The following is a 21,109-nucleotide window of genomic DNA, read 5'->3' on the forward strand; positions in this document are numbered from 1 at the left end:
TGTAGCCATCCGCCCATCAACCTGTATCTCAGGAACAAATGTACATACATTCATTTTAAGCATGCATGGTACATTTACAAAAATTAACCTGACTTATTTTGTTCCAGCAAATCTCAATATATTTGAGAGCAATCAAATCACACAGCATGTTTCTGATCATATAACTGTGCTAGAAGTTAATGATTAAAAGCTTATTCAAAATTATTATTTGCTTGGAAATTCAAAGTGCCCTTATAAGACATAAACATAAGAAAGAATCCAAAATGAAACAAGATTGCCTTTCAACTCAATTATAAGATCATAACATGGCAATAAAATGTCTCCCTCTGGCCTGGGAATTCCTCTTTGTGGCACAAGGTTGTGTGATCTCAAATCACCCCTAACCCACCTAGACATTTTAACATCCGAAACCGAGTGATGATGTCCTTATCTATATCATCTTACTGCCTGTGTGTGTGGACTTTAAATTCTGAACCCAAACGAGGGGGAGAAAACCAAGTTGACTTTCATGATTGATCTCTCAGGGATGTCCAAGGAATCTGTGCATTTCAAGAAACAAAGTTCATCAGCTTCTCTCCTAAGGTATTTGCCCACAATACCCAGAGGGCTTGGCAGCATCATGTGTGATGGGTGGGGAGCTCCAAGCAGGTGGGCAGGACCCAGGGGCCTGGTGACCAGGACAGACCCCCACTGTCCATCACCTTTCCTGGCCCTGTCCTCAGCTAAACTTCCCACAGGCCTTCTGCCCGATCACACAGAGTGTGCCCAAACTCACTCAGGCCTCTGGCAGCTGAAAACCACTGCTTTAAATCCCTTTACCATTTACTATGACATAAGGTTATTGTTAACAGGAAATATTCGATTGATGCTACAAATGGAAAGCCAATGCCTTTACCATAAATAGAAAAACAACCCTAAGAAACAAGCAAAACAAAAACAAAACAGGGGCTGGGTGTGGTGGCTCACGCCTGTAATCCCAGCACTTTGGGAGGCCGAGGTGGGCGGATCACAAGGTCAGGAGTTCCAGACCAGCCTGGCCAATATGGTGAAACCCTGTCTCTAATAAAATACAAAAATTAGCCGGGTGTGGTGGTAGGCGCCTGTAGTCCTACCTACTTGGGAGGCTGAGGCAGGAGAATAGTTTGAACCCGGGAGGCAGAGTCTGCAGTGAGCCGAGATTGCACCACTGCACTCCAGCCTAGGCGACAGAGCGAGACTCTGTCTCAAAAACAGCAACAACTACAAACAAACAAAAAACAGGGTTAACAAAACTATGGAATTCAATTCTATTTATATGCTGCAGCCATGTTCCAGCCCTAGATTTGGCTGGGCATGGTGGCTCACGCCTGTAATCCCAGCACTTTGGGAGGCTGAGGCAGGCGGATCACGAGGTTAGGAGTTCGAGACCAGCCTGACCAACATGGTGAAACCCCGTCTCTACTAAAAATACAAAAATTAGCCAGGCATGGTGGCACACGCCTGTAATCCCAGCTACTCAGGAGGCTGAGGCGGGACAATCCCTTGAACCCGGGAGGCGGAGGTTGCAGTGAGCCGAGATCGTACCATTGCACTCAAGCCTGGGTGACAGAATGGAATGAGACTCTCTCAAAAAAAAAAAAAAAAAAAAAAAAAAAAAAAAAAAAAAAGAAGCCCTAGATTTCGGTTGTGTTGGTTGTAAAAGGAGAGATCCAGTAAGTGGGGGTTGTGACGCAGATTGCTACCCACAATGGACGGGTCACTGAGCAGGTCCGGCCAACTGGGCGTTCCCTCGCTAGAGGGCCAGCACACCAGACTGCAGGTGGCGCGGGTCAGCAAGGTACCAGGGGATGTGTCACACACACACCCCACCCCCGTCTAGTCACGCACGGACACGCTGGGCTTCCGAGCAAACCTGCTCCCAGGTGGTGTGACCACATGGAGCCACAGACACCCAGCAAGGACACGCAGCCCGCACACCCCCGGCACCCCAGACACAGTGACCTGCACCAGGGCTCGAGGTTTCTCTAGGGAACCCACCTCTTAGAATCATCCAGAAACAAGTCACTCTTCATCTGTCCAGCAAAGGCCTGCTAAGAGGTGCACAGTGTCTTGAGTCCAAGCTGCGCCAAGGCGGCAGGACCCCCAGCCCAGCCCAGGACCCCCAGTAGAGCCCTCACCTCAGCGTGGAGGCCTGAGAACGTGAGGAAGGAGCTGTCCAGCATGGACGAGTCCAGGCAGCTGTCAATGTCCAGCACCTGCTGCCCGGCAGGTGTGGGGCTCGGGCTCCCAGCCACCTGCAGGACGAGGGCAGTGGTCAGCGGGCGGCAGCTCAGACCTGCTCAGGACAGGGATGAGAAGCCACCTCCTCAGCAGACAGGGCAGAGCCCGGTGCCATCTGACAGAATGTTCTAGAATGCTGGATATATGGGACATCTGCACCGTCCGTGATGGCAGCCGCTCGCGACGTGTGCCACTGAACACTTGACAGCAGACTGCTGCAGCTAAGGAACAGAGTTTTACATTTCTTTTTTTTTTTTTTTTAGATGGAGTCTCGCTCTGTCACCCAGGCTGGAGTGCAGTGGCACAATCTCAGCTCACTGCAACCTCCACCTCCCGCGTTCAGGCGATTGTCCTGGCTCAGCCTCCTGAGTAGCTGGGATTACAGGTGCCTGCCACGATGCCCAGCTAATTTTTTGTATTTTTTGTAGAGACGGGGTTTCACTGTGTTGGCCAGGCTGGTCTTGGAACTCCTGACCTCAAGTGATCTGCCCGCCTTGGCCTCCCAAAGTGCTGGGATTACAGGTGTGAGCCACCACGCCCGGCCATCGTTCCATTTTAACTTAAATACGAGCAGCCACGGTTCCTGCCACGCACTCGGGAGCAACCCCTCCTGGTCGTGGCTTATGCGCCTTCTCTGTGTGCTGCTGGGGTTAGTTTGCATGTAACCTCTTGAGGACCCCACATGTGTATTCCTAAGGGGTGCGGCCTACCGTTTCCGTATGAATGGGAAGAATTCCCACCTGCTGTATTCTTGGAAAGAGGCTGTGAAGGATTGGTGTTAATTCTTCCTTAACTGCTTAGAAAAATTCTATCGTGGAGGCTCTGAGCCTGGGCTTTTCTTTGTGGGATTTTTTTTTTTTTTTTTTTTTGGAGACGGAGTCTTGCTCCGTTGCCCAGGATGGAGTGCAGTGGCGCAATCTCGGCTCACTGCAAGCTCTGCCTCCTGGGTTCATGCCATTCTCCCGCCTCAGCCTCTCGAGTAGCTGGGACTACAGGCGCCCGCCACCATGCCCAGCTAAGTTTTTGTATTTGTAGTAGAGACGGGGTTTCATTGTGTTGGCCAGGCTGGTCTCGAACTCCTGACCTCAAGTGATCTGCCCGCCTCGGCCTCCCAAAGTGTTGGGATTACAGGCGTGAGCCACTGTGCCTGGCCCTTTTCAATGTTTTACATAGATGGGGTCTTGCTATGTTGCCCAGGCTGGTCTCAAACTCCTGGACTCAGATCCGCCCACCTCGGCCTCCTGAAGTGTTGGGATTACAGGCGTGAGCCACCACACCCGGCCCGGCCACTGGGAGGTTTCTAAGGGACTAACTCGGCCTCTTCACTTGCTATAGATGTACTGAGATTTTCTTCTGGAGTGCATTTCGGAAGCGCGCACAGCTGCGTGCTGGCTTCTTCTGAGTTATCTGGCGTGCTGCTGTGCAGTTGTCCGTGGCGTCTGCTTAGCAAAGTGCCCTCGTTCTTTCACGATTCTGGCTTCTGAGTCTTCTCTCTTTCTCCCTGGTCAGTCTAGCTAAGGCTGCTCAAGTGTGTTGACCCTTCCCGAGCAGCCTTTGGTGGACGCCTTTCCCTCTGGCTGCAGCACTGGAAAGTGGCGGCCCTGGGCATGGTGCCGAGGCCCAGGCTCCATTCCCAGTACTCCCGGGTCCCCAGCCCCAGCCCACCTTGCTCCGGGACATCCAGAAGAGAAAGACGATGGCCAGGTAGACGGGATAGACAACCACGCTGGACACCAGGCCAGCAGCGACTGTGTCGACGCTCAGCGGGCTCAGCCTGGACACACGCCCCGTCCTGTGTGGAGGAGAGGAGGCCACACAGGTGAGGCTGAGGGGCAGGAAGGGCTGGGCAGGAAGAGGCTGTCCCGACCCCTACGGCACCCACCTGTAGGCAGAGTCACCAACAGCCCCGTACCACACGGCGTTGGCACCCAGGAAGAGGCAGATGAGGAGAACGCAGCAGGTGGCCCTCTGGATGCGAGTGAAACAGCTACGAGGCAGCCGGTCCCATATGGAGAGCCAGATGTGCTTGTCAAAGAAGCTGCGCTGCAGCTCAGCCACCAGCAGGCGCCGGAAGCGCAACAGGGCTGCGTCGCCTAGAAGGCAGGGAGGGCCGCACTGCAGGAGGCCACGGGGCAGGACCACCCTGCCCAACCTCCCACGGAGTGGGAACATGGAACGAGGCCTTACTCGCGGCCAGCATCTCCTTCTCCACCAGGCCCCCGTTGGCCTCCGTCTCAACCGAAAGCCAGTCATTGACCAGGAAGAAGGTGCTGCGTGCCGTCTGCAGGTCCCTGACGATGATGTGCTGCAGGAACCAGGCAGGGCTGAGCCCTGCAGAGGCGCGGGAGGGAGGTCAGGCTCCCAGGGCACCCCAATGCGGGGGCAGAGGAGCAGAGCTTGGCAGGGTCCGCACAGACCTTTGTTGTCATGCCACACTCGGATCTTCCACACGCTACCCAGGCTGTGCGGGGTGGCGATCCGGAAGATGTCCAGGCTGTTGCGGTGGAAGGCTCTGTCGCCGTCCAGGTGCCAGTGGCTGCTCCGGCTGTCCACCCCATACAGCATGATGCCCACGTGGGCCGTGGTACCTGGAGGGCAAGAGGGAGGGGTGGGAGGCTCGGTCTGCTGCCCAACACGTGTGGCATCCCAGGCAAGTCATCTCAGCTTTGGCCTCCGCGCACTCAAGGAGCCACACAGGCAGTCCCGGCTTTGCACGGCTCTGCCATACACGAGGAGCTGCGGTTACTGCAATTTGTCCAATAAACAGCAGGACCTCAAGGACATGATTAAGTTACATGGAAAGAACTGTAACTTGTGACATGCAAACATGGCTGCACACGCCTCAGTCCACACCACAACCAGTGACCCGCACTGCACACCTGTCCACGCCTCAGTCACGCCACAACCGGTGACCCGCACCACACACCCGTCCCTCAGTTCATGCACAGACTGCAAAGCGTGAAGCTGTGTCACCTGCTCTCCCAGTGACAGACCCAGGTGACAGTATTTTTTCTTTTTTTTTTTTTTGAGATGGAGTCTTGCTGTGTCACCCAGGCTGGAGTGCAGTGGCGCAATCTCAGCTCACTGCAAGCTCCGCCTCCCGGGTTCACGCCATTCTCCTACCTCAGTCTCCCGAGGAGCTGGGACTACAGGTGCCTGCCACCACGCCGGGCTAATTTTTTTGTATTTTTTAGTAGAGACAGGGTTTCACTGTTAGCCAGGATGGTCTCGATCTCCTGACCCCGTGATTTGCCTGCCTCGGCCTCCCAAAGTGCTCGGATTACAGGTGTGAGCCACCGCGCCCAGCCGACAGTTTTTAAAAGTAGGTAATCAAAAGAAAGAACTGGGAAATGAAGATGAAAGCAGCGCGGAAATAAAAAATGGGAACACGGCCAGGTGTGGTGGCTCACACCTGTCATCCCAGCACTCTGGCAGGCCGAGGCAGGCGGATCACCTGAGGTCAGGAGTTCGCCTGGCCGACATGGTGAAAAATTAACTGGGTGTGGTGGCGTGCACCTGTACTCCCAGCTACTCAGGAGAATCGCTTAAGGGGAATGGCTTAAACCCAGGAGCTGGAAGTTGCTGTGAGCCAAGATCACGCCATTGCACTCCAGCCTGGGCAACAGAGCGAGACTCCGTCTCCAAAAAAAGAAAAACGAAAACAAAAAGGGAATGCCAGAAGGGCAATTCCAATGAAAGGAAAATGGAGGTATTGAAGAAACAGCCACGGGGAGGGTGCTGGCGCCTCCGTCTGAGAGACGAGCTATGCAGTCAGGATCACGGGTGGATGCACGGTCTCCCACAGTGGTAGCGATGCTCACGTCACTTGTGGGGCCACGCTACTGTGCAGAACGTGGGCTGCCCACCCTGACTGACTAGCACCTACTTCCAGCTGGGAGCTGTCCTAGTCCTCAGGGACAGTGAGTGCTCACAAGGTCGTTCCCAGGATGAACACACCAGCCCTTCACACAGCACTGCAAAAACTGCCTTGTTCTGACGCCTGCGACGAGACTCACTCCCAGAGGGTGCAACCAGCACAGCCAGTGAGAGCAGGGGAGGCCCTGCCACCCCGCTGCGCCCCTCACCTGAGCCCCGGCCCCAGCCTGTCTTGACGAGGATCTCGTACTTGAAGCGGCCCCGCTGCCCACAGAAGGGGATGGCGCGGCCCCGGCTGGCATCCAACTGGTCCAGCTTGTGTAGGATGGCGGCCATGACCATGTAGGTCACCAGGCACACAGCACATGTCAGCATGACGATGTAGTTTACATCCGCTGTCGGCTCCTGTGAGGACACAGCCGCCAGGCCCAGGAGGTCACGTGCAAACTGTGCCTTCTCAGGATAGAGCCGAGCCCACCCAGGCCCTCCTCAACTCTGCAGAGGCTCCCAGGAGCACAGGGTCACTCACAGGAAAGACAAAGCGGACATGGCTTGGGGGCACGAAGAGGCTGGCGCCGAAGGCGGTGAGGTGGCGGGTGAGGCAGACGGCCTGGCGGGGCGAGGTCTCCTCCAGGGGCAGCAGCCCCTCTGTCCTCCACACCATGTCCTCCTCGCTGAAGTACTGGCACAGGGACGTGTATAGGCCCACGGACACCTCCAGCGCCGACCAGCGGAAGTGGCTGGAGAGGTTCAGATGGTAACTCCCCGCTGGGTCTCTGCTCCTGGGCAGGGAAGGGGCAGTGGACGTGAGCCCAGGCTCCGCCAGGTTGGATGTCAGAGTCCCCCCATACCCGGTCCAGTCCCCTCGCTGCCTACCGTCCCCATAGGGCCAGTAACCCGGGCAATGCTGACCCATGATGCCCTGCCCTGCCCTGCCAGGCCGGCCCGCAGAGCTCACCCCAGGGAAATGAAGAAGGTGTAGGGCCGGTGGTCGGCACCCTGGAGTGACTCTGGGCGGATCCTCCTGCTAGCCGAGCAGTTGTGCTCATTGGGCCGGGGCTCCGAGTGCAGACAGACTGCCAGGTAGGGCTCGGATTCCTCAGACAGGTAGCGGCCTGGGGCAGAACGCGCAGGTCACACACCTGCCGGGAAGCTCAACCACCCGGGGGACACCCACGATGGCCCTCCTGAGCCCACCCTCTGCCACGGGCCTGAAAGGCCATAGGAGCCTCTGCACCAGAGCTGGCACCTGCTTCTCCGTGGCCCCCAGCTCCTCTCCAGCCAGGCCCCCAGCAGCCCATGAAACAGAAAGCAAATTTCACCAGAGACACCCATGGAAGCCCTACGAGAAACGCCTTCCCCCCAAGAACAAGGCCAGGGGGCCGCGTGTGCCCCACCCACTGCACGCACCGTCCAGCAGCGTATAGTTGAGCTGCAGATGCAGCACGGCCGCAGGGTTGTTGCTGTCCAGGGTGACCACAGCACCGACGGAGGCCTGGGGCTGGACCACAACGGAGTTGGCGGAGCTGCGGTGGCCCCGGGCAGCCCCGTCCGAGTTGTTGGGCACCTTCATGGTGATGGCGCGCTCTGAGGCCAGCCGCTCGATGGGGATCTGGGCGCCGGCCCGTGTCTGGAACGCCATCGAGGCCACCTTGGTGGAGACGGTGTAGTTGCTGATATAGCCAAAGGGAAAGGGATTGGAGTCCACCAGAAAGATGAGCTGCACCACGTCACTGAGGTTGGCCAGGGCCCTGCTGAAAGCCTAGGGGATGGAGAAGTGGCAGCCAGGCCCTGGGGCGCGCCATAGCACAGCAGGCTCCGCGGGTCCGAGCGCTTGCCCTGGGCCACGATCTCCTCACCCGCCAGCGTCAGGTGCTCCTCGTTGAGCACGCGGGAGCGCGTGAGGATGCGCATGAGGGCAGAGGTCAGGTTGTAGGCCTGGGACGCCACCATCCGCGATGGTGACTCGGCTCCCAGCTCTGAGGGCTGTGGTGCCCGCACGTCTGAGCTGGCCAGGTGGATGAGGTCTCCTGCAGACAGGCGTGAGGTCAGTGCAGAGACAGGGAGGCAGAGGGAGGGTGGGGGCAGGCAAAAAGGGGAGCCGGAGGGTGGGGGCTGAGAGAAAGGGGGAACCTGAGGGGGCAGAGAGCAAGGCGCAGGCAGAAGGAAGGGGGAAGCTGGAGAGAGAGTGGTGGAGGGGGAGGGGGAAGGGGATGGGGATGAGGATGAAGATGAGGGGGATGATGGGGAGAGGGAGGAAAAAGGAAGGAAAAGGGTAGAGAAAAGAGAAAGGGGAGAAGAAGAGGAGCAGGGGGAAAGGGAGGGGAAGGGGGATAAAGGAGGGGAAGGAGAATAAGGGGGATAAGAAAGATGAGGGGAATGGACAAAAGGACGGGGAGGATGGGGGGGAAATGGAGAAAAGGGGAGAGAGATGGAGAAAAGGGATGGTAATAGGGAAGGGGGAGGGGGAGGAGAATGGGAATTGGGGGAGGGGGATAAGGATGGGAATTGGGGGAGGGAAGGGGGACGAAGATGGGATGGGGCAAAGGCGAGGCGGTTGGGGGAAGGAGGGAGGCAGAGGAAAGGGCGGCATGGGGCGGACGGGCCACGTGGGGCGGACGGGTGGCATGGGGCACAGGCTGCGGCACCTGTGATGTTGAGGATGCTGTCTCCAATGGCGGTGGGCGTCACGGTGCCCGCGGTGGTCTCTGCCTGCAGGATGCGCATCATGGCCTCCAGCTTGTGCAGCGTCTGCTTCAGGCACGAGCGGCATACGAGCTCCCTGCTGGGCCCCTGTGTGGAGCCAGCAGTGTCCAGTCCCGCTCCTGGCCCCACTCCTTGCACACGCCCTCCTCTCTACACAGGTCCTCACCTGGCTCCCACCCCCAGCCCTGCAGCTGGACAGCCCACTTGATTGGACCCCCACAGCCTCCTCACTAAGCATTTTCTGTGGCTCTGCATGACCCAGGGCCTCCACCTGGGGACCACGTGATGCAGCACACCGACCACACAAGGCACCTCTTCACAAGAGAGGAGGAGGAGGGGAGAGGGGAGAGAGGAGAGGGGAGTGGAGAAAAGGGGGGAGAGGAGAGGGAAGGGGAGAGAAGGGGGAGAGGAGAGGGAAGGGGAGAGAAGGGGGAGAGGAGAGGGAAGGGGGAGAGGGGAGGGGAGAGAAGGGGTGAGAGGAGAGGGGAGGGGAGAGAAGGGGGAGAGGGGAGGGGAGAGAAGGGGGAGAGGAGAGGGGAGGGGAGAGAAGGGGTGAGGGGAGAGAAGGGGGAGGGGGAGGGGAGAGAAGGGAGGGGAGAGAAGGGGGGAGGGGAGAGGAGGGGGGGTGAGGGGAGGGGAGAAAAGGGGCGAGAGGGGAGGGGAGAGAAGGGGGAGGGGAGAGGGGAGGGGAGAAAAGGGGAGAGAAGGGGAGAGGGGAGGGGAGGGGAGAGAAGGGGGAGAGAGGGGAGGGGAGAGAAGGGGGAGAGAAGGGGGAGAGAGGGGAGGGGAGAGAAGGGGGAGAGAAGGGGGAGAGAGGGGAGGGGAGAGAAGGGGGGAGAGGGGAGGGGAGAGAAGGGGGAGAAAGGAGAGGGAAGAGGAGGGGAGGGGAAGAGGGGAAAGAGGGGAGGGATGAGGAGGGGAGGGGAAGAGGAAAGGGGAAGAGGGGAGGGAAGAGGAGGAGAGGGGAAGAGGGGAGGGAAGAGGAGGGGAGGGGAAGAGGAGGGGAGGGGAAGAGGAGGGGAGGGGAAGAGGAGAGGGAGAAGTATTTCTGGAGAAGACACAGCACTCCAGGCAGAGGGGAGAGTATGTGCACAGGCCCCGAGGAGGGAGTGAGCTTGGTGTGGGACTGCAGAGGACCACTGTGGCTGGGGCCCGGCGAGTGAGGGGACAGTGGGAGAAGATAAAGAAGGGGTTAAGAAGTGTCAAAAAAAAAAAAAAAAAAGGATCTTATTACAAGAGAGCTGGAAATCCACTCCACTGCTGGAAGGGAAAGGTTTCCTAAATATCTATCACTTATGAACCGGATATTAATCGATCTCCTATAACAAATCGACCTGTCGAGTTTTTGTAATTAAGCAGTTAGGGGAGTAAGCTGGCACATGAAACACCAGTTCCAATTCTTCCAGTTTCTCTACAGAGAAACTAAGACCTGACGATGACATCTGCCGCTGCTCGACATCAAAACATTATAGAAATTCACGAAGGGATCTACAGAGGTGCTCCTGAAACCCATTTCACACTGCCTTTCAGGCCACAGAGACCACAGTCAACCAGAAGCTAAGATCCTGTTTACAGCTTCTTCCCCTGCGCTGGAACAAATACACCAGAGAAGGTGGGGCACAATGGCTCACGCCTGTAATCCTAGCACTCTGCGAGGCCAACGCGGGTGGATCCCCTGAGGTCAGGAGTTTTAAGACCAGTCTGGCCAACATGGTGGAACTCTGTCTCTAACAAAAATATAAAAAAAAAAAAAATTAGCTGGGCATGGTGGCATGCACCTCTAGTCCCAGCTACTCGGGAGGCTGAGGCAGGAGAATCGCTTGAACCCGGGAGGTGGAGGTTTCAGTGAGCCGAGATTGCGCCACTGCACTCCAGCCTGGGCAACAGAGCAAGACTCCATCTCAAAAAAAAAAAAAAAAAAAAAACCAAATATATATATATATATATATATATATATATATATATATCAGAGAAACTCACTTGGCAGTACAGAGCGGTGTACACCAAGGACACTTTGATACCTAAGAGGGTTCACTTAAGCCCTGCCATAACCCTGAGAAGTAGGTATTAAGATCTCAATTTTCGGTGAAAACTGAGGCTGAGAAGCAGCAAATGAATTTACCCAAAGCTATTATTCCTAATAATATAAAGCCAGTGTGCTCTGCACTGTACCAAAGGCCACCCCGAATCACCAGTCAGATTTAGCGTACGGCCAGGACAAGGAAACCTCCTAAATACAGGGGTCCTTCCACTGAGAGAGTATAAATGCTTCCTGATTATGCGTTGCGTAACAGGTGGGCGAGTGGAGAGGCAGAAAAGGAAATCTGACTTGCCTACGTTTACAATATGCCTGGGATGTTAGTCTTTCTTGACATCCACAAGGCCAGCGTTTTTCCAAATAAGAGACTCCATAAGCCGTACATACCAGAGTGATGGCGTGAGACAGGGAACATCTCAGCATGTAGCCCGTCTGCCTGAACTCAACTGCAGACACGTCATCCTCCAGCACTTCCACCTCCAGGCTCTTGTTCTTCCAGCACCAATCCTCATGCATGATGCTTACTGCAAAAGCAAACACCAAAAACGGACACGTGGGCGTGGAGCACACCACCTCCCTGCACGCCACCAGAAACAATGATCATGAATTAACTAATTTTAAAAAGCAGGTGTGTATGTAGACATAAAGATAGAAATATACACATACATATATTTATAACTAGCAGTATTTGGAATAAATTACTGCAAAAGAAAACCTGGAGTCGAGCGTGGTGGCTCATGCCTATAATCCCAGCACTCTGGGAGGCCGAGGCAGTTGGATGGCTTGAAGCCAGGAGTTCAAGACCAGTCTGACCAACATAGCAAAACCCCATCTCTACTAAAAATACAAAAGTTATCCAGGCATGGTGGTGCATGCCTGTAATCCCAGCTACTCGGGAAGCTGAGGCAAGAGAATCTCCTGCACCCAGAAGGCGGAGAGGTTGCAGTGAGCCAAGGTCGCGCCACCACACTCCGGCCTGGGCGACAGAGCGAGGCTAAATTTCAAAAAAAAAGAAAGAAAAACTCGAACCAATGTCCATTACATCAAGAAAGAAATCTAATGGGGCCTGTAAGATCAGGCTGCAAGTAAGGTATTCAGGGATCCACAAACTTTTTCTGCAACTCTTTTCAGTTTTGCAGGCCACATGCTTTGTCAGCCTCAACCACTCGACTTGGCCACTGTTACACACGAGCAGCCATAGAGAATCCATAAACAAATGGGCAAGGCTGTATTCTAAGGAAACTATGCTTATAAAAAAGGCAGTTTTTGTAGTCTGCCAAGCGCTGCCATAACAGAAAATATTAATATAATTCCAGAAAAGCAGTCTGTTTTATAAGCTATCCACTGCCAGCAGCCCCAAGCTGATTTCTGAAAAAGCAGAAATACAGGCAAGAAGTGGCTTCTTAAGAAGGGCAAGGAAAAGGGAAGTAACCTTTGTGGGCACCAGCTACTTAGCTGGCTCTCTGCACAACAGGCTTTATAAACTTTACTTCTTTTAGTCTTATATTCTGCAGAAAGGTTCTATTACGTCTATTTTACAGATGGGAAAACTGAGTTTCGGGGAGGTCAAGTACCTTGCCATGGCCAGTACTCAGCACCAGTACTGCTAAGTTAGTAGAACACATCAGTGGAACTATTTCACACTCCTTTTTCTGGCCTTTAGAAATAAAATGCCATATGTCGGGGCACCCTCCCTTAACAGAAGCAGCCAGTGGGCTGTGCAGACAAGGTGGCGGTCAGCTCAGGGCCTGGACTCCTCCATGCTTGTCCAACGCTAAATAATGCCGTCAAGGTCATGAGGCAAAGACGACTTAAAGCAAGGAAAGGTACATGGTCATGATACAATTTGAGACCTGAGTTTTAGAAAGTTTACAAAGACAAGAAGTGTGTGAGGGCCACAGGATGTTGCATTCCAATTCTTACTTTTGTATTTTCCAGGGAGCACGTTGTCAAAGGTGAAAGTCATGGCGTTGACCTTGCCGGAGAGCTGGAGGCTCCGCTTCTCACCCTGGCGGCTCAGGGACTGTAGAGTCACCAGCAAGTCACCGCAGGTGTCTGCAGGGAAAAGAAGGGAGGGCCCCATGTGACCCCTCATAAGGCTTCAGCACAGATTCGAATCCTAACCCTATGTAATAGCTTCTTGCTACTGCTGAGCTCCTAAGAGGCAGTGGCCGGAGGCGGACGGGGTGCTTCGTTCAAGCTAACATGCACCCACTTGACTCCAAGAAGCCTCCCTCGCACGCAGGTGATCAGTAGCAAACAACAAAGGCAAAAGGAAAAGTTTCCCAAATCCCACTCCTACCGGCTGACTTCTTTGAAACTATGTGTTCTTACTTTCCAGTGATATCTTACCCAAACAAGAGACTTTCCCAGAAACTGATGCCAAGAACTGTACAAAGGCCACATCCATCACCGGCCTGTCGGTCACAGTAAGAGGAAATGTCTGGGGTTTCAACGTCAGCCCTGCTCTGGTTTCTGCCTCAGGAACCATCACCTGTGGAAACGTGGATGGAACGTTAGAGGCTGCATTCGGGGAGATCTTCCCCCTGACCTACAGGGCGCTAGAACATTCATCTGGGACCAAGGCTAAAGAGATTTTGAAGGCCAAAGGTTCGTTTCCAGGCCGATTTTACAATCACAACAAATCCACGAATAACTTGTGTGAAGTAAGCACAGTTCTACCCAGATGAAAAATTAGCCTCAACAGACGCATGTGTATGAACAAGTCTATCTGGCCTAATTCCCCACAGGCACGCAACGCGGACACGCCTCACTTACATACTAGAAACCATACTACATCCCAGTCACTTTTCCAGGCTTCGGATCACTTGTAGCATAAGCTCTGAACCTGTCAACACTATGTGGATGACACTTTGGTGGAATTAAGTCATTTTCTTCCTCCTATTGTTCTGTGTGCCTTTCATGGGCTAAGAGGAGGAACAGGTGAAGGTAGCAGCGGTCAACTCTTTCATCCCTAGTAAAGACGACACTGCCCTTCCTTGGAGAAGTCCATCATGCTTCCGAAAGGGCTTCCAAAGACTTGTCAATGTGGACGTCTTCGCAAGAAGCCAGCTACCATCTAATAAAGGCAGCTGTCAACCCACACACCACGCTGTTCTGTGGAAGCAGGGAGAACGCAATCTCCTACCCTGTTTCCCACAGAGGGAGGGACCCCACTTTGCCCTAGAGGAGAGCAGAGTCTAACAGGGAACCTTCTCGGCCCTCTCCCTTTGTGTTATTTGCTCTTCCACAGGGAGGAAGGGCAGCTGCTGATTTGATGGGTGAGAGCCCACGGAAACAGTCTCTCCCCAAGGGCAGGGCCACTGCACTGAAAAGCATGGTGGGCTGACCTCTGCTCTGTCCTGTCTCTTGCTTGCTTGGGCCAGCTGTGGCTTGGGCCTTCACCATGGTGATGAGACCACAGGCCAGACCGTCTCCCCGTTCTCGGCCTGCTTGAATGGATAAGTCGCGTGGTCCCTGCCTAGCCATCTTGAAGTCAAGGCAAAGCAGAAAATGGGAAGCTCCATTTTGGCCTGGGGTCCCAGAAGCCACGCACTATGGCCATTTTTGAGCTGCCATTAGTAGAGTTCATTTTTGGTGTCCTCTTGGACTCATCGACATTCTACAGCAGTCAGAAGCCTGAAGGCAGAGGAGTGACTGGCAGCCTGATACTAATAAACATCAAGACTGGAAAAAAGAGAGGCAGATGGCATTATTTTTTAGCTGGATGCCTATCTGACTCTCCTCTACTGGTGCAGGATTGTAAAGACTTAGAAACAAGAAGTTGGAAACTGGAATGCTCCTTCTCTAACCCCACTCAACCTAATAACCCTTCTAAAAATCACTGCTTTTTCTCAAAACATTTTAAATTTAAAACAATGCAACGCACCTGCACTTTGTAAGTCCCTGGTTTTGCTTTAAAACAAAATGATCCATGAGCATCTGTCTCCACGGTGACCAAAGACTTGTCCTTGTCTTGAGATGACAGGACAACTTTGTATTTATTCATCTGCTTGACGGTGTCGGGGAAGCGAATGATTGATATCTGACCACAGACACTGAACCTGCAAAGAGAAGACCATTCATTCCAGCACGAGGACTCAATTATAACAGGAAAGGCTCTTATCGACCAAAAAAGATGCAGCCCTCTCCCAGCCCTTGTTCCTGAGAATAGTCTAATCTTAATGAAGAGACAGAATGCAGTCCAGATGATTCTGGTTTTAAAAAGCAACCTTCATTCTGGTTTTAAAAAGCAACCTTCAGAAGCAAGACTGGGCATCTTTCTACAGAACAGGGGCCCGTAGTGGGGCTGTTTGTGTGTTCCGGGTGACATCTGGCAATCCCCCACTGCAGAGGCAATTTTAAGAAAATCTGCAGATAATAAAAACGTTTCAGGTAATTGGATCATTGACAGCAGAGCGGCCTTGGACTGAGAATGTGGGCTAGCCCTTAAAAGCAAGAGCTCTAAGCTGCCTAAGAAACTGTGGCATTACCAGGCCATCAAATAAGTCAGGATTATCAAAGACGTCTTCCTTGCTTGTGATTATATATAATACATGGATGAAAGCAAACTGGGAGATTGGAACAGAAAAGGTAATTAAGTTTAAAAATGCAAAGCTAAAATTGAACTCCTTGGGAGGTAGGAGCCACAAATGTAACTTATAACTGAAAAGCCCTATTAAGGTAATGATTCAGATTTGAGATTCTAAATAAGGAGTAAGGTGTTGCAAGGCATCCCTCGAATAACACATGAGAGGCCCCCCTACAACGACCATCATCCTTGGAGTGCTGGTCTTCATTTCTGAAGCAGCTGGTGTGTTAAAGTGTAATAGTACATCGTAGCTGGGGGTCACAGTTGTCTTTTCAACTGTTCCTTTTAAAGAATCTTCAAGAATCATTTTAGATAAAAATTAGTTACTTTTGACATAAAGATAATCAAGAATGTTGGATTCTGACAATTAGGGGTACATTAAATGTTGGAACCACCACTCCGCCTCAAATAAAAAAACAGTGGAAAACACAAGGAAATGGTGGAAGATTGTGTATGTGAAATCTAGGAATCATGAAAAACACAGCCATTTCTTCAGAGTGAAGGGACTGCCCAGCCATATGAGCTCACTATCTCCAGCATGGGTCAGCAAACTACCACCCAAGGACCAAGTCAGGGCCCCCCTCCCGTTTGTGATGAACTGCAAGCCAAGAAAAAGAATTGTACACTCTTAAGTGGTTAAAGTTAAAAAAAAAAAAAGAAAGAAAGAAAGATAATATTTCACATGTAAAAATTACATGAAATGCAAACTGTGGTGTCCAAAAATGTCGTTGTGTTGCGCTCTGCCCATTCATTTACAAATTGTCTATCTCAGCTGTGGTCCTAGAGACCGTATGGCTCACGCAGCCTAAAATAGTTATTCTCTGGCTCTCCACAGAGAAAGTGTCCCAATCCCTGACCTAGCATATGCATTTTGGTTCTCACATTCCCCTACTGTGAACTTTCAGAATAAAAGGATGGGAAGCGAACACTGACACAATCATTCCCAAGGACCTGTCATATTCTCTTGATTTGTGTACCTGTCAGGGGACACATCACCTTGTCTATTTCCTATCAAATCTCTTTGCCTCCTTAAGTTGTAAATATTTGAACCATAAGATCTGTTTTAGCCCATATTCTTATTAAAAAGAAGTGCCTATTCTCCCTAAACCTCAAATCTATACTGGCTTAGTTTGGAAAAATAAACCAAAAGGGTGGTAGAAAAAGGTTCCGTTATACTGAAGCCCTTAAAAATTGATTTGTATCAATAAATTCTTTCAACAGGGTTTAAATACATATATGGACAGAAACAGGTAATATTGGTGGATATTGAGAGAAATCTATTTTCACAGTCATTTGGACAGAAGCCAAAGAGTTTGTTTTTACAATAAATTGAGTAATTTTTTTATTTTACTTTAAAGGAAGACTAGGCACCATGGCTCAGCCTGTAAGCCCAGCACTTTGGGAAGCCGAGGCGGGTGGGTCACTTGAGGTCAGGAGTTCGAGACCAGCCTAGCCAACATGGCAAAACCACATCTCTACTAAAAAATATAAAAATTAGCCTGTAATCCCAGCTACTCAGGAGGCTGGGGCAGGAGAATCACTTGAACCCGAGAGGCGGAGGCTGCAGTGAGCCGAGATGGAGCCACTGTACTCCAGCCTGGGCAACGGAGTAAGACCCTGTCTCAAAAAAAATAAAAAGGAAAAGAAATAGTAAGAAGTATCAGTGTGCTAAAAAGGCAAATGTACTACGTCGGCCAATAAAAAAAGAGATTTTCCAAAAATGTTCAACAAATGCTATTTTTCTTTCTTTGACTCAAATACTCTACTTTAAAGGAGAAAATAAATATATTTCCTCCATCTCTGTGAACAGCGCCTCCTCCATCTACCCAGTGGCTCAAATAAGAAACCTGTAACCTCAACAGCACAGGCCTGTGGGTGTGTTCTCCATGTGACCTACCAAATCCATCTACTCCTCGCTCCCTCGCCTGCCAGCCGCCTGGGCCCGGCCACTACCATATCTCCTCCAGACAACCACCACTGCCTCATATCTGGCCCCTCCATTCACACCATGGCTTTCCTCCAATCCATTCTCCACACAGCAGCCAGGAAGAAAAACAAACTTTTTAAAGTACCATGATCCCTATCACTCCCTTGCCAACTGATAACTCTTTTTTTTTTTTTTTTGAGACGGAATCTCACCCTGTTGGCCAGGCTGGAGTGCAATGGTGCAATCTCAGCTCACTGCAACCCCTGCCTCCCGGGTTCAAGCGATTCTCCTGCCTCAGCCTCCTGAGTTGCTGGGATTATAGGCGCGCATCACCATGCCCTGCCAACCTTTTGTATCTTTAGTACAGACCGGGTTTCACCATGCTGGCCAGGCTGGGCTTGAACTCCTGACCTCATGATCCGCCCACCTCAGCCTCCCAAAGTGCTGAGACCATAGGCGTGAGCCACCGTGCCCGGCCAACCAACAGACAACTCCTAACGGGTTTCCACTGCATTAGGGAGCAAAGCCCAATCCCAAAGCAAGGCTACAAGGCCCCAGAGCTCCCTGACCTCACCCACCTCCTCCAGCTGCGCAGACTGCCTTTCAGGTCCTTCCTATCCTATGCAGGCCTCTGAGCATGCTGCTTCTCTACTAGGGAAGATTTGCTTTAGCTAACTTTTAGTCTCTACTAAGGTCTCTGCAACCCAGAGAGCCTTGCAGAGCTCCCACTCTAAATTAGCTCTTCTTGCAGCACCCTGATCTCTTCCCTGCACGACACTTGCCATAATTTAGCAGCATAAATGTATTTGTCTTTTTTGTCTTTTTTTAAAATCTTGTTATCTTTTAATTTTTATCTCTTTATTTATTTATTTTTAGACCAGGTTATGAAACTAGCTACTTTTTGCATTTTTGGTAGAGATGGTGTTTTGCCAAGTTGCCCAGGCTGGTCTCAAACTCCTGGGCTCAAGCGATCCGCCCACCTCCGCCTCCCAAGGTGCTGGGATGGATTACAGGTGTGAGGCATTAAGCCTGGCCACAGATGTATTTGTCTTCAGTCTGTCTCCCTGGTAGGGTGAAAGCCCCATCTCTGGAACACTAGTTTGATTAATTATTAGGTACGAAGCATTTTTCAGTGCCTCAGCTAGAGTAATTGCACAAAGTGTTTATGGAAGGTGGGAAAGACTTCAATCCAAGAATTACTTTCTGAGGGTAATTTGCTTCCCTGTCTTCCATTCACCACTGGACTCCTTGACCTCGACCTCCATCTGTCTACAGAAAAGAGTCACTGTGGCCTCCTCAGTGATCAAGCCAGGGGACTGTGTTCACCAGGGCTCAGCTCCCTGCACCTCCCTGTTGGGCACTACCTCCTACCCCAAACTTACTTTCTTAGCTCCTATGACCTCATGCTCCCTAGGTCCCCCCTGGGCCACCTGGCACTCTGTTTTTGGCCTACTGTTCTTCTAATTCTACCTGCACATACATATTTGAGGTCCTGGCTGCCACCTGCAGCCGAATCTTCAGGATTGACCATCCATCCAAGCACCTATTGAAGAGCTCCACCTAGTGGTCCTACAGACCAATGTGGCCAAATCTGAACCCTCATCACCTAACTGGCTTCTCTTTCTGTCCCCAGCCATCACACCTCTCAAGCTGGGCACCCTAAATATCTCACCAGTCTGTCCCTGACTTCCCTACGAGGCAAGCCCTTGTCGTCTCTGCTTTCAGACCTCCTGTGCCCAAGTCCTGTCCCCTTCAAAGCCACTCTACTCCATGCCATTGTTTTCAGAATGCCCTATTGAAAACAATGATCAAAGCTTGTTAAATTAATGCTCAAAACCACTCACGGCCTGTTGGCCCCAGTGGGAGAAAGCCCCTACGCCCCGGTGGGGTGTGAGGAGGTGCTATGGGGTTGGCCTCATCATCACCTTCACCTGCCAGTATATTCTGCTCCAGTAGCACCCAGCTTTACACCCGCAGCCACCTCATGCTGCTGTGAGACTGCCTGACTTTGCTCATGCTGCGCTTCTCCCAAGCAGACCCTGCACTCTCCTTCTAAGCTACTGTTGTGTGAGCACCTGTTATGTCTAAAGCTGTTCTGCAGGTTACATGCAGGTGGATCTGGGATCTGACTCCAAAGCCCAAGTTCTTGGCACTACACAATCTTGCTTCAGATGATGGTAAAACCACATGAATTCAACCACAAGATGTCCCTGCCTGTACTTATAGTATAATGAGTAACTACAAGCAGGAAGAACTACACCAATGACCTGAAGCATCTTCCAATAAGCTTTCTCAACCAACAATACCATCTTCCAAAAATCCTCAAAGATTAAGCAAAGAGGGGTCCTGTGAAAGATCGTGAAAGTCAGACATGAAAGATTTTTTAATTTCACAAGCCCATTTTAATTTGAAGCAAGGGACTTTTCATTAAGCATCCGACATGTCAGTACCTTCAGTTTGTAAGATTTAGAACTAATCTTTCTTGGCCGGGTGCAGTGTCTCACACCTATAATCCCAGCACTTTGGGAGGCCAAAGCAGGCAGACAGCCTGAGGTTAGGAGTTTTGAGACTAGCCTGGCCAACATAGAGTGAAACCCTGTCTCTACTAAAAAATACAAAAATTAGCTGGGTGTGGTGGGGCACGCCTGTAGTCCCAGCTACTTGGGAAGCTGAGGCAGGAGAATCACTTGAACCTGGGAGGCAGAGGTTGCAGTGAGTCGAGATGGCACCACTGCACTACAGCCTGGGCAACAGGGCAAGACTCTGTCTCTCAAAAAAAAAAAAAAAAGTACTAGTCTTTCTTAAGTTCTTAAGCTCGGCAAGACACACAGATCACAGGTCATTTTGTTCTACACTGGCTGCCAGCATATTTACTGGCGCTTCCAAATCCACACGATAAGCTTACCCCGTTGCAATAATGTCAGCCAGCTGAGGTGTGTTCGGTGCAATTTTGATGGTGACCGTTTCAAAGTAGAGGTGCTCTTTCTGAGCATGGATGGTGTATGTCCCTGTGGTTATGTTCTCAAGGCGGAATGAGCCATCAGCTTTTGTTTTAACTGTAAAACAAAAACACACAAACAGAAGATAAGCCAAAAACAACAGTGTATCCTTACATGTACACCAGAATACTTGAGACCAAAAGCTGCCATGTTCTCATATAGTCATCAGTTCCTCTCCATTTCTCTCTGTGATCCAAAAACAGCGCTGGCCATCAGCCTGGGGCTGCTGTGTCAGCCCACCTTTGATTTGGTTATTCAGGGTGACTACTGCTTCTGGAACACCATCTCCTTCGGGTCCGTTCAAGACCCTCCCGGTGACAGAGAATCCCATGACGTGGAACACGGGCTAGAAAACAAAGAAGAAGAAGAAGGTGCTCGAAGGTGCTCCTGTGCCAGAGCCACAAAGCCTCCTTCTGCTGCGCCGGCCACCACCTACCATGTCTGCTCCTGCCGCCCACCTCCCAACACTCAGTGCCCCGGTCCTGTGTGCCAGCCGGGCTCCCTCTCACTTTACCCACATCTGTCTTCTCTGTTGTGTTCCCAACACACTGCTGAGCGTCAAACAACAGAAAAGAAAAGTCTAGAGACTTACTTCCCTCGTTAAAAGGTCACTGACTCAAGCTTCTAGAAGCCCCCCACCCTTACCCCTGTGCCATCTCCTCCCCTCCAGATGCCCCCATTTTGGTGACCCACGTCTTCCTCCAGTCTCCCAT

General features: G+C 51.9%; 1 protein-coding gene across 1 annotated transcript in view; it reads right to left on the reverse strand.

Annotated features, from left to right (window-relative positions):
* Positions 1–1,650: 1,650 nt before the first annotated feature.
* LOC117978226 (polycystin-1-like) overlaps positions 1,651–21,109 on the reverse strand; it is a 40,283-nt gene continuing 20,824 nt past the window's right edge. Inside the window, 18 exon segments of the mRNA XM_063598431.1 lie at positions 1,651–2,125; positions 2,127–2,273; positions 3,925–4,051; positions 4,142–4,352; positions 4,447–4,590; positions 4,677–4,847; positions 6,345–6,540; positions 6,665–6,917; positions 7,094–7,250; positions 7,703–7,712; positions 7,714–8,165; positions 8,784–8,928; positions 11,267–11,403; positions 12,803–12,934; positions 13,232–13,373; positions 14,769–14,943; positions 20,303–20,453; positions 20,637–20,742. Coding sequence (XP_063454501.1) covers positions 2,048–2,125; positions 2,127–2,273; positions 3,925–4,051; positions 4,142–4,352; positions 4,447–4,590; positions 4,677–4,847; positions 6,345–6,540; positions 6,665–6,917; positions 7,094–7,250; positions 7,703–7,712; positions 7,714–8,165; positions 8,784–8,928; positions 11,267–11,403; positions 12,803–12,934; positions 13,232–13,373; positions 14,769–14,943; positions 20,303–20,453; positions 20,637–20,742 — 2,934 coding nt within the window. The 3' untranslated portion in view covers positions 1,651–2,047.

The sequence above is a fragment of the Pan paniscus genome, chromosome 18 (assembly GCF_029289425.2).
Source record: "Pan paniscus chromosome 18, NHGRI_mPanPan1-v2.0_pri, whole genome shotgun sequence".
NCBI classification, from domain to species: domain Eukaryota; kingdom Metazoa; phylum Chordata; class Mammalia; order Primates; family Hominidae; genus Pan; species Pan paniscus.